This window comes from Onychomys torridus, chromosome 7 (assembly GCF_903995425.1).
Source record: "Onychomys torridus chromosome 7, mOncTor1.1, whole genome shotgun sequence".
NCBI lineage: Eukaryota > Metazoa > Chordata > Mammalia > Rodentia > Cricetidae > Onychomys > Onychomys torridus.
The window spans coordinates 56,924,923-56,940,323 of record NC_050449.1 but is presented as its reverse complement, the minus strand read 5'-3'; the positions used below and the strand labels follow the sequence as shown (position 1 = coordinate 56,940,323).

Sequence of the window (15,401 nt, the reverse complement as noted above, 5' to 3'; positions counted from 1 at the left end):
GTCTGCTAGCCCCCTGCAATAATAGCTTCACAAACCATCTCCTGTAGTCACTTCACAACAGACCGCAGGGATGCATGCCATTAGGTCCACTGTATTTGGTTCGATTTGACAGTACTGGAGATTGAATCTAGGGCCTCATGTGTGCTAGGCAAGTACTCCACTATCAAGCTGCAACTGCAGCCTTTGGCATGTGTTAATAGAGAAGGAAGTAGGCCTAGAGATAGGGGGGATCGCTGAATGCCAGACAGCAGAGACAAGGATAGCACCCTCAGCAAGTTCCTGTAACTGGTCCAGAAGTCTCAATGCAGGAGGCACTTGCCTCCCTCAACCCACTGTCCTCTTTAGCCCTCCACTGCTGGTACTTCTGTCCCCCAGTCCATCCATTCTATCCTTCCCAAGCTTAGTGCACCTTGGCATAAGCTAGAGAAGCAGGATAACCTATCTCTGCCATAGTTTCTTAGACAAGGTCTTGGGTCCTATGGACCTCACCTGTCTTCCCAGCCAAGGAAAGCCTGGTATTCCATGCTCAAAAATGCCATCAGAGATGAGCTGCCTCCTTACCAGGGCCTAAGCCATCTTTAAGCCTCAAGTGAAGCCCAACACATGCTCCTGACATCCAGTGAGAAAGGAGAGGTGCCTGAGCTCACATCCTACCCACTAAAACATTGTCCAACAGAGGTATCCCAAGCTGAACACATCTAAGCCTCGAGTCTGGATTTTACCCTCTAATTAGTCTTTAATGGGTTCCACTAGGCATAATCCTTCCATCTTCTGGGGAAGAGCTCAGAGGCATCGTCGATTCTTCTCTTTGTCTCATGTCTCACATCAAACCCATCAGTATGTCCACTGAGGCCTACTCTCGAAATGTGTCTGTCAAAAACTCTCCTTGTCCCCTTACTGGTGCTGACACTGGTCTGGCCACTGTCACCCGTCCCCAAACTGTGACGGTGCCATTCTACCTGTCTCCACCCTTGCTGCTCATGGTCTCTTCCTTCTCTTACTGCTCATCAACTCCTTAAAGACAAACACCAGAGCATGTCATCCCTTTGCTCAACACCCTCAACAAATTTCCAGCCTCTGAAATTGTACAAGGGAAATAAGTCCTCTGTCTGTCACTTAGTTGTATGTGGGAAATAAGTTCTTTGTTTGCCTCTTACCCAATCCAGAAGAGCATAAGGAACCCTGGCCTAGCCACAGCTGGATTATACTACTCCCAGGAGAGCTGCCCATTGGCCTGACAGATGGCTTGGCCTTTCTCTAGGAAGAATCAAATGGTCCAATAATAGATTTCCCATAAGATTTAGGACTGGGAATCTGAACAAAACTATGGGCAGGGAAGTCATTCCTACATCCCTCAGCCAAACAGGCTGCTGAAGAGAATGGCCATCCATCACAGTTTACTCCAAAGGACTGGTACCAGCCTTGTAGTGAGTGAATTTTCAGTCTTAGGTCTCTTAAGATTGGCCAATTTGGAAAATAATAAAACATTTAAAAACCGTTAACCACCAGATGGCAAATCTTCATAATCCCTACTTGGCCTCATAGACATATCTGAGGGCAACGAAGGGAAGGTCTACCCAGACCATAATCTCCAATGACTAGTCAAGGGAAGTAGAACCCAGAGAGGACATAATTGTGGATTACAAATATCGCAGACACTGATAGCATAAGCTTGGACCACTAACTAGCTCGTTAACTGCTAGGGGCCTCAATTTCCCTATAGAAAAGAAAAGTAGATGAAAACATGAAGATGAATTTGTAAAGCTTCTGTGGATTCTTAAAGCTCAGAAATTCTGATTCTTTGATGACTCCTATAATTTATAAACTAGTCCCTCAGTCTCATTCTTACACTGATGTTCATGAAAGAAGGCTAGCAAGACAAAACGCTTTGCCATGGGACTTTACGTGCACTTGAAGACAATTGCAGAATGTAGGGCCAAAGCACAGCTGCCCACATCTGCATGCTGCACCACCCATCCATTCCTGCCTGTCACCAGAAAAAGGCAGAAGCAGCAGGGGTGAGCAGGCGGCCTCCATCTGTCCAGAAGACCTAAGGCAAAGGGAGCTTTATGTTGGGTCTTTCTCCTGCTCCTTTTTACACAGGAGCATGCGCTTGCCCTTGAGAACAGAACAGTTCTGGCCTGTGCTGGTCCTCTGAGTGCAGCAGAGCACAGGAAAGGAGGTAGAGAGCTGGGGCCTTCTCTGCCCAAACTGGGCACACCTCTTCACTAAAGTGGCAATGGACTAGAGGCTGTTAGGCCACATGCATAACTTTTATTTTCTAGTAATCCCATTTTTACAAGTTAACAAAGAGATGAAAATAATCAACATTTTCATTTAACCCATCATAACCAGAGTAATACTATTCAGCATTCAATAGTATAAACTATTATTAATGAGATGTTTTACATTCCTTCTTATTTCCTCAGTCTTGGAGATCTAGCCTGTGTTTTCCACAAACAGCACATCTCAATCTATACCAGCAACACTTCAAGTGCCCAATGCTTACATGTGGCTGGCAGCTACCATGTTAGATACTGCATATCTGCAATGTGTCTGAGAATCTCCATGAAACTGCAGTTATATTCTTGCTAATATTGACACTGATGGTTAACATGTTTTTATATTGTCAACTAGTCTTTTGTGTACATATTATTTTTGCAAAGCTCAAGTCATGTTGCTCCTATAGCTTTTATTCTCTTTTTTGTGCACACTATATCATCAAGTTATTCACACCCATCATCTCTCATGATAATATCACACACTGTCCCATCACTTGGCTATACTGTAATTTTCTTATCTAATGCCCAAATGCTTTTCAGTATTACAGGTAATGCTGAGGTGAATAATTTTGTGTTGTTTGTGTTCTTAAGGCCATGATGTGAGTTTTCCTAGCACTCTTGCTATTTTCAGCAAAATTATTTTTGAAAATTATCAAGCAAACATTTATCATCAAGCGACTTCCGACTGAGAAGTAGGACTTGCAGGCTCTTGTGCACCATTGACTTTTAGCTGTGACCCAGGAAGAACCACCCCACTCCCTATGCCAGAGTTCCTCTACTTATGAAGTAAACTGATTACACTGGGTGTTTTTTGAGAGAGTCTTTCCTGCCTGAGCCTTACCTTCAAATCTAAGCAATGAATGAAGCAAGCCAGTCATTACAAGCCACCATCACAAGTCATGTCAAAGTACACATTGTCCTTGTCCCTTCTCGGAGTGCTTTTGTATTGGCTTGCTTGTGACAGGAGTATCCACTGCAGGGAGCTGTAAGTTTTTAAAGTTAACACTGAAATTGAAATTTAAAAATAAGATTAAGTAAGAGGCAGTGAGAACATGGGATAGGCACTAAGGAGGTGCAGAGAAATATTTGCTTGATCTGAATCTGGACTCAGCCCTAAGAGGCCCCCAGGTGCTTGCTCCTGAATGGCTCCAGAGGCATTCACAATATGGGACTGAAATAGTAGATGTACCCTGCTTCACCAACCATACCCCACACACTGGGGGCTGCAGGAAGACAAAGACTTAGCAGCTTCCCCTAAAGGGCTAACGATCTAGAGGGGGGTATTGGAACTCCTATACACAAACAAGCATGCCTTAGGCAATGTTTTCAGCAGGGAAAACCAGATGGAGAAAGGAACAATTATCTGAGCAAATCAGGCAAGCCTGCTGTTGAGGAAAAGGCTTAAGGAAATGTGTTCTATCTCCTTTGTGAACCAAGGAGTTAAGACAGCCTGAGGAAGCAAGAAGCAAAAATACCAACCTCTAGAAAATTCAGGGCTCTGGCCCATGCTCTACCATCTCAGGCAAACTATGAAACAGCTTTTTGCTCTCAGTATCCTCAGTAAAATGGAGCTAAGATACTAGCAGTATTGCTCAAAACCTGCCACTTACAGGGCAGACCAGTTAGGAAGTAGTACCATATGGTAGCCACATAAAGTGTGCCACCTAAGAACTTTTTTTTAAAAAGACAACATTTCCCAACATTAGTCCAGACTGGCTTTGAACTTGTGGTTCTATTTGATTTAGCTTCCTGAGTGCTGGGATTATGGGCTCACATGTGCTTCGTGAGGAGTCTGTCCTCTTAAAAGGAATGCTTAGTAATCATAAGTAACATTTGTATTCAAGTTTATAAGGCAATTTTGCGTGTATTTGGGGTTTTTGTTTGATTTTCAAAACTCTGTGTGGTAGGTATTCCTGTTTGCTCCTTGACCCTTGAGGACACTGAGCTGGAGAGAGCTTCAACACTAGTCTAAATGTGGGCTGCTTGTGAGGCCACACACAGGTCCTCTCATTCCTTGGTTCTGTCTTTCCTAGACTATGCTACCTTCTTATCAAAAGCCATATCACCAAAACATGAATATCATTAATATAAATATCAGCAGTCTTTTGTATATACATCTCCTTTTGGTCAAGAGCACCAAAGCATAAAAGGAGAAACTCTGGAGAAGGACGTGGAAGAAGAGCAAGTTCACTTTCTCCTCAGAGGGAACAGGAGCTGTCCCTGTCTGATTTACATGGACTGCCATACAGCGGGAAATATTTAAGCTGACAAATAGGATATTTACAACTGCAGCAGATACTTGGCAGTTAGTTTTTAACAATTGTTGCAAATGTGATTTATTTGCTGTTATGAAAGAGGATTACTGTGTGAATATGATCCTGAAATTAGCTTCAGTTTAGCAAGGGGCCTTGACAGCTTGACCCCTTAATATTCTTATAATGATGCCATTTACATTCAATGCTAACTCAAGTCACTCACTGCTAGATTTGTTTGAGAGGAGTCCACTCTAGGGCAACTGTATTATGTATTTTAACATACAGAGTTGGTGAGTGGGGCACTTGCAGACCTTCTAAGAGGAAAAAAATATTTAATCAAATCTTGGTGAAAATGTGTTAGTTTCCAACTTCCTACAGTGAAAATGCATTACTGCTAATTACACCATGCTGAAGAAATACTACTTTATGTTTTCTCCACAAGACACTTCCATGGCAGGGGCTGTATTAAACAGGAACATGTTCTGATCCTCTGCATCTCTGACTTTTAATTTGACTGGAGGATTGGTACAGCATCAATGTCCTCTCCTCTGGAGGTGCATAGGAGGAGGGTGGGCTTGGAGCCAGACAGATATGATTAGAATCTGAGCGCTATTCCTTCCTCACTGTGTGGACGTAGGGACCTCCTGGACCTATTGCTTTATCTCTAACGTGAGTTGTGGTTTTAAAAGTAACTATAGGCCAGGCATTGCTGGTGCATGCCTTTAATCCCAACACTTGGGAGGCAGAGGCAGGCAGATCTCTGTGAGTTCGAAGCCAGCCTGGTCTACAGAGCGAGACCCAGAACAGGCACCAAAACTACCCAGAGAAACCCTGTCTTGAGAACAAAGTGACTAGAAAGACCCAAGAAGTCTGTGAAGTACCTGGCATACCATATGTACTTCAGTCCATGCAGACCATGGCTTTAGTGCTAGTGTAAAGCCCAATCGCCTCCTTCACAGGCAGCTTTGCAAACCCACCAAGCAAACCCAGTCCGTCCTTTCTATTTCCTTTCTATATTTCTATAATCATTGCTATAGTACATTACACTGTGCTGTGATTCACTGTTATCTTGATGGCATGGCCTAGGCTTCTGAATCTTGGACTCTCTAGTGACTTGCATGCTCTGCCTTGAACATTCAACTAAATTGGATTCTGGGGATCTCATGGGAATCTGAAATGACATGTAAACTTAAAGGAGAAGGATGTAGCACATGACCTCCTTTTGACACTGCCACTTAAACACATAGTAGATGCTCAGTATTTACTTTATTTACCACCCTCTTTAGCTTTTATCCAATCTCAGTAGAGAACATTGCCCTGCCCACTTATGAAATAATAAACCACAAACAAACAAGAAAAATCATCAAGATCTTTGTTAGATTATCTTGGCCAGGTATTGTCATTTTTAAAAAAAACTTCTTATATAATCACAAATGTTCTGAGAAATGAGCCCCCTATCTCAGCTGTGTGATACAGAAACAGAAGCAAAGACATCTATCTCTACTCCAAGAATCTCCTTGGCCACTTGTTTGGTCTAGTTAGGACTGGTGTGGCTCTCTTTCTTCTCCTGTCTCATCATACTCTTACTTCTCTGACTCACGTTTTAATCAGGTATGGACAACAGGCCTCAACCTCTCATACAGTGACCAGCTAGCCATGACTCAGCTCACCCTGTACTTGACAAATGGCCATTTGGATTGTGGTCTGAGCACCTTGGAAGTGCCCCGCTTTGATCAAGATACAGAAAGGAAGAAAAGGCGCCTTAGCATCCAGGCAGAGCTGGTAAGCAGCAGATTCTTTCTGGTTGGTATGACATTCAGCAGTACTCAACTGCTGGGTGAGCAAAAAGAGGGTAAAGGCCGGAGAAGTAACTGAGCCATTTCAAAACGAGGCCTGTCAATGTGACAGTCTCTGCCATCAAAGTGGGGAGGCCACCCAGGAGGAGGAAGCTGGCTGTGAGAGCCTAGAGGCCACAGGCTTTCTGTTTGGGTACTCCCCAGTTCTCTCCACATCAATCCACAGTAGGTCAGTGAGCAGCTATTTTTGACACCCCTCATGCCTGTTTTTCTAGCCCTCACTTCCGTTTTGAACTTAGACCCCTAGACCCCAAACTGCTAGACTTGGCTGCTCTGCATCTTCAGGTGAAGTTATTTAAACTGATGGTCTCTCCCCCTTCTACATCCTCTTGGGAGATCAGGACAGAGGCTGGCAAGACTTAACCTTCGCCCCATTCCCTGCCACAACCAGGCTGCAATACTTCTAGCTGCTAAAATGCCTCCGATCTTACCAGGACCCTGCTTCCTTGAAGATGCCACCTTAGAATCTGCCCCCACCATCTCACACTAGTATGGTAGCAATTCCCCTAAGATGCCCTGTCTCCCTTCTTCCCCTTGGCCTAAAAACTACAGTAATAAAAGGAAAATGTAAGCATGCCACACCCCTACCCAGGATTTTTTTAATAGAATCTTTTTTCACGTCGGGCATGGTGGCACACACCTTTTACCTCAGCACTTGGAGGCAGAAACAAGTGGATCTCTGAGTTTGAGGCCAGCTTGTCTGCAGAGTGAGTTCCAGGACAGCTAGGACTACACAGAGAAACCCTGTCTTGAAAATCAAAACAAAACAAAAGCATAGGATATATTTTGTTCACTGTTTCCCCTTCCTCAACTCCTCCTAGATCCTCCTCTCCTCCCCACCCAACTTAATGTTCTTTCTTTTTCTCTCTCTTTAGAAAACAAACAGGCAAAACAAAACCAAATAAACCTGAATTAAACACACACACACACACACACACACACACACACACACACGCACGCACGCACGCACACACGCACACATACACGTACATACAAAACCCATAGAAACACAAACAAAATCAGAAACCATAATAGACAAGTAAAAGACCAGTAAGACAAAAAAAATGCCCAAAATAAGCCATATGAGACCCCCCAAAAAAGGCCAAAAAATTACTACTGAGTTCATTTTGTATTGGCAATCTACTGCTGGACATGGGGCCTGCCCTTAAGTGTGGTTAATGTGTCCGGTGAGACTCCATTGGAGAAAACTTATTTTTCCTTTGCAAATGGATATTAACTGGAGATAGCTTCTTGGTTAGGAGTGGAAGTCTGTGTCCACTTTTCCATCTTAACACTGGGGTCCTGGCTGGACTGACCCTGTACATGCTGCCAGTCTCTCTGAGTTCATATGTACATTAGTCCACTTGTGTTTAGAAGACACTGTTTCCATGGAGTCATCCATTCCCCATGGCTCTTAAGGACCTTTCTACTTCCTTGTCCACATAGATCCCGGAACTTGTAGGGAAGAGCTTTAACCCCACTTAGGAATGAGTGTTCCAAAATCTCTTATTCTCTGCACATTGTCATTGTGGATCTCTGTTAGAGCCTATCCACTGCAAGAAGCTTCTCTGATAATGACTGAATGAGACACTTATCTGTGAATAAGCAGAATGTCATAAGGAGTCATTTTATTGCTGTTTTCCTTTAGTAGGACAATTGTATTGGTTTGTTCCTAGGTCCATAGCTTATGCAGTCTTAGGTCCTTAGCCACCTGAGCACTGTCAGGTATGGGTTCCATCTCGTGGAGTGGCTGGCTACTCCCACAAAGTGTGTGCCCCCATTGCACCAGCACATCATGCAGGTAGGTCACTGTTGCATATTGCACTTTTTGTATTTGGGTTAGTGGTAGCATACAGAGTACCTTGAACACTAGTATGTGTGTGTGTGTGTGTGTGTGTGTGTGTGTGTGTGTGTGTGTGTGTATGTGTGAAGGCTGTAGTTGGGCACAGCTTAACTTCTTTGTGTTCAATGAGATAAGGTCTTACTATTAGGTTGCAGAAAGTAACCAATGGCCTTGGCAATAGTCTGAGATATTTGAGGATTTCCATGGGCCCCTTTGGCCAATAACTCAACTAGATGTAACCCATTCCTGCCTGGCCCACAGTCAGGACAAATCTCTCTCACCCGCCAGGCCCATAGATGCTCAGACCCAACCAGGTAAACACACAGAAACTTATATTGCTTACAAACTGTATGGCCGTGGCAGGCTTCTTGCTATCTAGTTCTTATATCTTAAATTAACCCATTTCTGTTAGTCTATAAGTTGCCACGTGGCTCGTGGCTTACCAGTACCTCACATCTCTCTTGTCATGGCAGCAGCTGGCAGTATCTCTCCACCTCCACCTTCCACTTCCCAGAATTTTCTTTTCTGCTTGTCCCACCTATACTTCTTGCCTGGCTACTGGCCAATCAGTGTTTTATTTTAACCAATCAGAGCAACACATTTGACATACTTGAACATCCCACAGCAGGAGGTTTCAGTTCCTACTCAGGATTTTTAAAGATCAGGCTACTGTGATCTTCCTAGCTTGGTTGTGAGGCCCCCCATGATCTGCCTCTCTCTGTACCATAGTTTCCTTTGTCATCACTTGGATGACAGGCCTGAGACCTGCTGCTAATGAGATATATCAACTATAGAATCCAGGTATAAAGAGTAGGTCTCCATTGGGGTGCTGTGGAGCTAAACAGGTCATGGGGGGAAAGAATAAAGGCCAACAGGACAAGATGGCCCTTGGTAAAAAAAAAAGTGTATTTGAGGCTCTGCATCCACAATTGTCCTGACTGGTCCTGAAGCATGTCTCCTGCCTTTTCAAACAGCAGCTTCTTGTCCTTTTGAAAATGAAGCTCCACCTGACATCCAAATTAAGTAGATACAGAATTCAAATTGGGAATGGTGGCACACACCTTTAATTCTAGCACTCTGGAGGCAGAAGCAAGAGGATCTCATGAATTCAAGGCCAGCCTGGTCCACAGACCATCAATATTTATTGGACTCTGTCTCAGAGCCTTTCTGGAACATCTTCTATCTTTCCACTGAACAACTTCAAAACTGGATGTCTCTAGGTTTAAAGGAGGCTGTTTGACTCTGCTCTATATCCCACCACCCTAGAGAGGTTCTTGGTGTCTTGAGTGTGTCTGTGGTTTCTTCCTTTACCCCTTTAATCCAGTTGTCCTGTGAGGTGCCAGTTAGGGCCTTGATCCTAAGATTCACCTCAAATTTTGCTTATGGAGAAACAGTACTGAACTGGGTATGAGGAAAGTACCTCCACTTGAGGAGTCTATTTCCACCAGAAGGATCTGTGGAACCCTTGGCCCTGCGCTGGAAGAAGAGTTGCAGGAAAACTTGTTTTTTTTGAGCTAGGGATCGAACCCAGGGCCTTGCGCTTGCTAGGCAAGCGCTCTACCACTGAGCTAAATCCCCAACTCGAGTTGCAGTAAAACTCCATGCCAGTAAGAAGCTAGAAACTGAGTTAGTGGCAGCACAACCTTCCAAAGACAGTCTGCTGCAGAGCAGTGTAGCTTTGGGGGTCATAGCAATGGCTGTTTCTTAAATCTGCAGCCTTCTCCCATTTCCTGCCTCTAGGTGTCATTCCTAGCTACAGGCCAGGAATGGGAATTCCATGAAGACTGGTGTCTACTTTTAGGGACTGCCTACACAAAACAGGAAACCTCAAGAGACCAAGTGTTCTAGAATCACAGCAGAAAAGAAACTTAAAGTGCTTTAGGCTTCAGAGAGCAATAGATTCTTCCAGACTGAACCAGTGTGTGTGTGTGTGTGTGTGTGTGTGTGTGTGTGTGTGTGTGTGTGTGTGTGTGCAGGCCCCAGGGATATTTACACATGCAATAGGTTCTTTAAAAAGAAGCATGTACATGTGTACAGAGTACAATTTTCAGCCAACCTGAAACTTCCCAAGCAAGTATGAACACACTGTGATAGGTTCACAATCAGCCCCTTTTGAAGATGGAAGGAGGAAGTGCAAGGAGGCCACTGTGATAATGAATCCACTCTGCTAATGACCGCACATTCAGAACTGAGAACTGGAAAGTAAAATTCTCCTAGTTTGCTGCTATTCCTTTAGTAAGAAGGAATTATTATTAAATAATAATAAGACAAGAAAATCAAACAACAAATGAGCAAAGACCCTGTTCTAGACTCTCAGGGGAGCTCAGCGGTGGCTGCTCTCAGCAACAGGTGTCAGAACTGTTTGGAACCCCTTGGGTCAGGTGAGCAGGCTTCATCCAGACTCCTTTACAGCCAGAAAACCAACCAACCAAATACATTTGAAGGCATAAATAAGGTCTGAGAACTCCCAGATATGCACATTTTAGAAATATAAAGGACTGAGGTGCTAGGCACAAGCATGAAGACCTGAGTTCAATCCCCAGCACCCATGTAAGAATCTTGGGGCATGCTGCCTAGATAAATCAGGAAGCTCCAGGTTCAGTGAGAAACAAACTTTGTCTCAAAAAAATAAGACAGTGAGTGATTAAGACACTCAGGGTCATCTTCTGCCTTTACATATATGTGCACACATGTGTACATATGTACACACACACACACATAAAGGGGTCATTTTTTAAACTTTTAATTAACTTTAAAATTGGCATAAATAATCACCCTTTTCTGTCAACTTTCACTCTTCCCTCTCTTCCCGAACCTTCTAAACCACAGTGCTGAGTGGTCATAAAAAACTCATAAAACAACCCAAGTCATTTATACACGTTTGAACAGATATGATCTGTAATGAATGATTAAGTAAAACCTTTTGTGTTAAATTATGATGTTAATAATGACTGTGTCTCCTGTAATTTATTATGAATTCTCAGATGCTTCGGGTTTGATTTTGATAGAATGCAACCACATCAGAGTTTATGTGATGACTTTATTTTTAGAACTCCTTCGTTGAAGGCACACATTTCCCCACTACTGCTGCTACTGTAATTATGTACAAAACCGATCACTCATTAGAGTTAGGATACATTATCTTCTAGACAGATGAGGCTAAATAAGCAACACATTAATAATTCAGAGAGCAGTTCATTATGCATGTGGATGCCTGCTTCATAACTGGAATACGAACCTCATCAGCCTCTGCCAACCCTTAAACAATAGTTCTGTGTTATTGCAGCCACATTCCAGTTTACGCTTGTTAAACTGCTACTTGGATTATTTTATCAAACATTCATTTATTTGTGGTCCCTTACTGCCGAGAACAGATTTTGGAAGCTCCTTTTTTAAGTTAATGATTTGAGCAATGGGTGTTATTAATTCTCAGAATATTATAAACATGATTAATTTTCAGGCAGAGATTTATTACATGAGGATTTCAGCTATGTCAACTGAAATGCATCACTGTCAAAACAAGTATCATAGTGAAAATAGAATGCGCTCCACACTTCAGACGCTGTGCTCACAACTAAATCAATTTAAATTGTGGCTGAAGCAAAATTATATTCTCCAGTGAAAAAGAGTATTCCGGGCTTCTTTTATTTAGCTTCAAGCATTCTTGTTAGATCATGATTTAGAAAGGTAGTTTAATAAGACTAGACTAGCACTGATAATGTTTTGTGTGCTGTTTCTTCTTGTTTTCATGGAAAGGCTAACTTTCTGAGATTCCCCACACATTCCAGATGTGGCCAAGGGGAATTTGGAGGGAAGACGTTGGTCTGAGAGTTGGGGATCATGAATTCTGATATTTGCTCTGGTCCAGGTTTCCTTAGTTGTAAATAAGAAAGGGCTAAATATCCCCAAGGTCTCTTGAGCAGTTTGATTTTATGGGTCCTAGAGAATGGAGTTGTCTACAGGAAGCCTGCCTAGAGCCTCACACACTGCAGAAGACAGAGGATGAACAAGGCTATGAGAAACAGTTTTGGAAGGCCCATCTCTCCATACTACAGTCTTTCTTGAAAAGATCCTTAGGTTAGTTTTTAATGTTGTTGCAGAAACTTCTAGAAGGGGGTAATATTGTTATGACAGGCCATATCTAAGACTTTATCATTCATCACTTAGCTATATCAATTAACACTCAGCAAAAATTCAGAAGATCTTTCATCCAACACATGAAGCACGGAGAAAACTGGGACAAGTGGCCAAGAGCTCCAGGTTTATGAGGGCAGTGCCTGGCTCTGCTACAGAGCTCAAAGTGAGGGCAGTGTCCCAGTGCGCTAAGCCTTATCCACATGTGCTTCGCTAAAACAATCACATGAACCTGTTCATAACCTGAGATATTAGACAGGAACTATTATGTCCATTTTTAGATATGAAAAGTTATGTTAAGAGAAGGTAAGCATATGTTAAAGATTACTTAGCAAACAAATGGGAAGTCAAGGTTTAATGTACAGGCTGTCAAACTTGAAACCTGTGTTTATCCAGCCTTGCACTGGCTCAGAGTCAGGACTTAGGTTCCTGGGAGCTTCAGCTCCTTCCGGAGGATGCTTCTGGCTGAGATTTTAGAACACACTTTCCAAAGGGTAAGCCATGTCCCTGTGACTAGACTGCTTTCCAGTATGTATTATTACCCACTGTCTCAGTGACATAGGACGGGCTGGGTGAGCATGGAGGAGTTGTAGATTTTTAAAAGGAAGCAGGAGTAGACATAGCACTAGTTTCCTAGGCAGCACAGATGTCTAAACAAGTAACAGAGAGTATGGAAAAGATCAAATCACTAAAAACAGTCAGCCATCTTTTTCAAAACATCAGCAGTTTTTATACTAAAACATAAATAAATACACATTTTCACAAAGCAAATCCACAAGGCCATCTACAAGTGCCATTGGAGTGACTGCTCCACAGTTCTCAAGTGTGATAATGATGGCCTGGTAGGGTTGGCGGGGGGGGGGGGGGGGGCTCGTTAAATACACCTGGAACTTGGTCAGGCCTTAAAGACTAGAGTAGTCACTGGGTAGAAAGGAAGTGAAGGCCTCCATTAGTCGAGGCAAATACTTAGAAGAGGGAGAGGGTGACTAGAAAAGTTCACTGAGACTCTGGAAGAGTCTGCCCACTAAGCTAGGCTCTGGATTTCAGCTTAAAGGCAAAGAAACAACCCTGAGGACTTCTGAGTAGGAGAAACCTGGTTTAGAGAAAAACAATCAATCTTGTGGTGATGGTCAGAATCCCAGGAGACAAGTGGTACCAGTAGAGGAAGGAACAGCCTAGGAAATTATATTTATTTATGGTCTGAAATCCTTTCAAAGGAATAGTGACAAAATAGTAGGTACTGTTTATCAGATTTAGATGTTAAATGAATTCAGGGTCACACAGATAGTCAATGGCCTCACAGGCTTTGAATCACAGCCTTCTTGATTCCATTCGCCCTTCGTTTATGGAATTCTGCTTGTATCCTTACCTCCAGAACTCCTGGACAAGAAAGTTATAGGCTAAGATGATGACAATAATGAAAAAGAGGCAGCAGCTAAGGGACATATCAAACATCCTGACTCTTTTCCGATTCTTCATGCATTTTAAGCTCAGGACTGGACTGGGGTAAAACAGTTTGTTTTCACTGAGAAGCAGTCTCAGGGTGGCCTGGTCCCACTGACATCCAGAAGTCATATTCTGCTGGGCCATATTCTGTTGAGCTTTATGACCAACTACCACAGTACAGAGGGTGATCTACCTACCAGGTACTTCCCTGCCTCTCTCACTGACTGTGGCATAATCTTTGTTGTGCTTATTTATACTAAGGTAGCATAAGACAAGTTTAGAAGACAAATATAACCTTGGATGGTATTATCATGTGAATTCGTGGCAATTATTATACAATTACATGCTCAGTGGCCACCATGGAATTCCAATGGATGTTGCAGTTCACATCCATTTGCAAAGGCTCAGGCTTTTGGGCCTTCACTATGAAGGCAGGTACATGGTCCTGTCTAGCATGGTAGAGTCTAGCCAGCTGAGTCAGAGCTTCTCTTAGATGGTTCTTGTAACCAAAATATTTGCAACATGGTGGTTATAGACTGTAGTTATGTACTGCACAATAAAAAAGAAAAAGTATCCTAAGAAAGAACTTTGAAAGTTTTTACCACAAAGAAATGATAAGTGTTTGAAGAAAAAAACACTTATCTGATTTAAATATTGTGATTGCATATGTGTATCAAACATTAAATGGTACCCCCACTGATGGGGAAAACGTTTGTTTTTGTGTCTATGTTAAAATTAAAAATGTCTTAGTAGGTACAGATGGGACAATCCTAATGGCAATACATGACACAAGACACATTATTAAGTGAGGGCCTAACATTTGTATAGATATGAACTGAACTCTGCCTAAATGTAGGAAGAGCATCCTTAACACAAGAAGAAAGAAGAGAAAAGCAAGCTATTCTCTGATGGCACTCCATCAGCTCAGCTCCTACACTGCTTCCTAGACAGAGCCTGAGGTCTGCCTACAGATCTCCAGGTACCCCAAAGCCAGCTGTGTGCCAGCATCTTTTTTTTTTTTTACTTCTGTTTCAAGTCACTGTGGAAGTCCAAGTACCTGTGGTCACTAAGTTCAAGACCTGAGCCAGGAACATTCATCTTTTATAACTCTAAAGTTGATCATGGCTCTGTATGCAGGTCTCCATACTTCCAATTATCACACAGAAACAACTGATTGTCCAAGGCAAATATATAATGTTACAAATGCTGTGCTACAAAACTGCTAGCTTCTAATACTTTAACTTGTGCAGTTAAATTTTAAATATTTTAGGAAATATGTAAGTAAAATTCTCTGGACCTACTAAAGCCAGTCTCTGGGGTAGATCCAATTAATAGGTATGAAGAATAAAATGAAAGGCATGAAGAGCAGAAGATCTACTCAGGAAAAGGAAAGAGATCATCAGGGGAGAGAGGGACAGGAGGGAGCAATACGTGACTATAACTGAAATCCATTGTGTACATGTGCAAAAATACCATAATGAAACCTGTTTGTATATGTAATTAATAACTACTAATAAAATCTTTAAAAATAGCAGTTTCCCAACTGAAAATGCAATTAGTTCCAGATTGGCTACCTTGAGAAGAG

General features: G+C 42.6%; 1 protein-coding gene across 4 annotated transcripts in view; it reads left to right on the top strand.

Annotated features, from left to right (window-relative positions):
• Positions 1-15,401, top strand: part of Iqch (IQ motif containing H) — a 183,321-nt gene that overhangs the window by 146,133 nt on the left and 21,787 nt on the right. For all 4 annotated transcript variants that reach the window (XM_036193329.1, XM_036193330.1, XM_036193328.1 and 1 more), the window contains one exon: positions 6,149-6,319. In XM_036193329.1, coding sequence (XP_036049222.1) covers positions 6,149-6,319 — 171 coding nt within the window. The remainder of the gene's footprint in view (positions 1-6,148; positions 6,320-15,401) is intronic.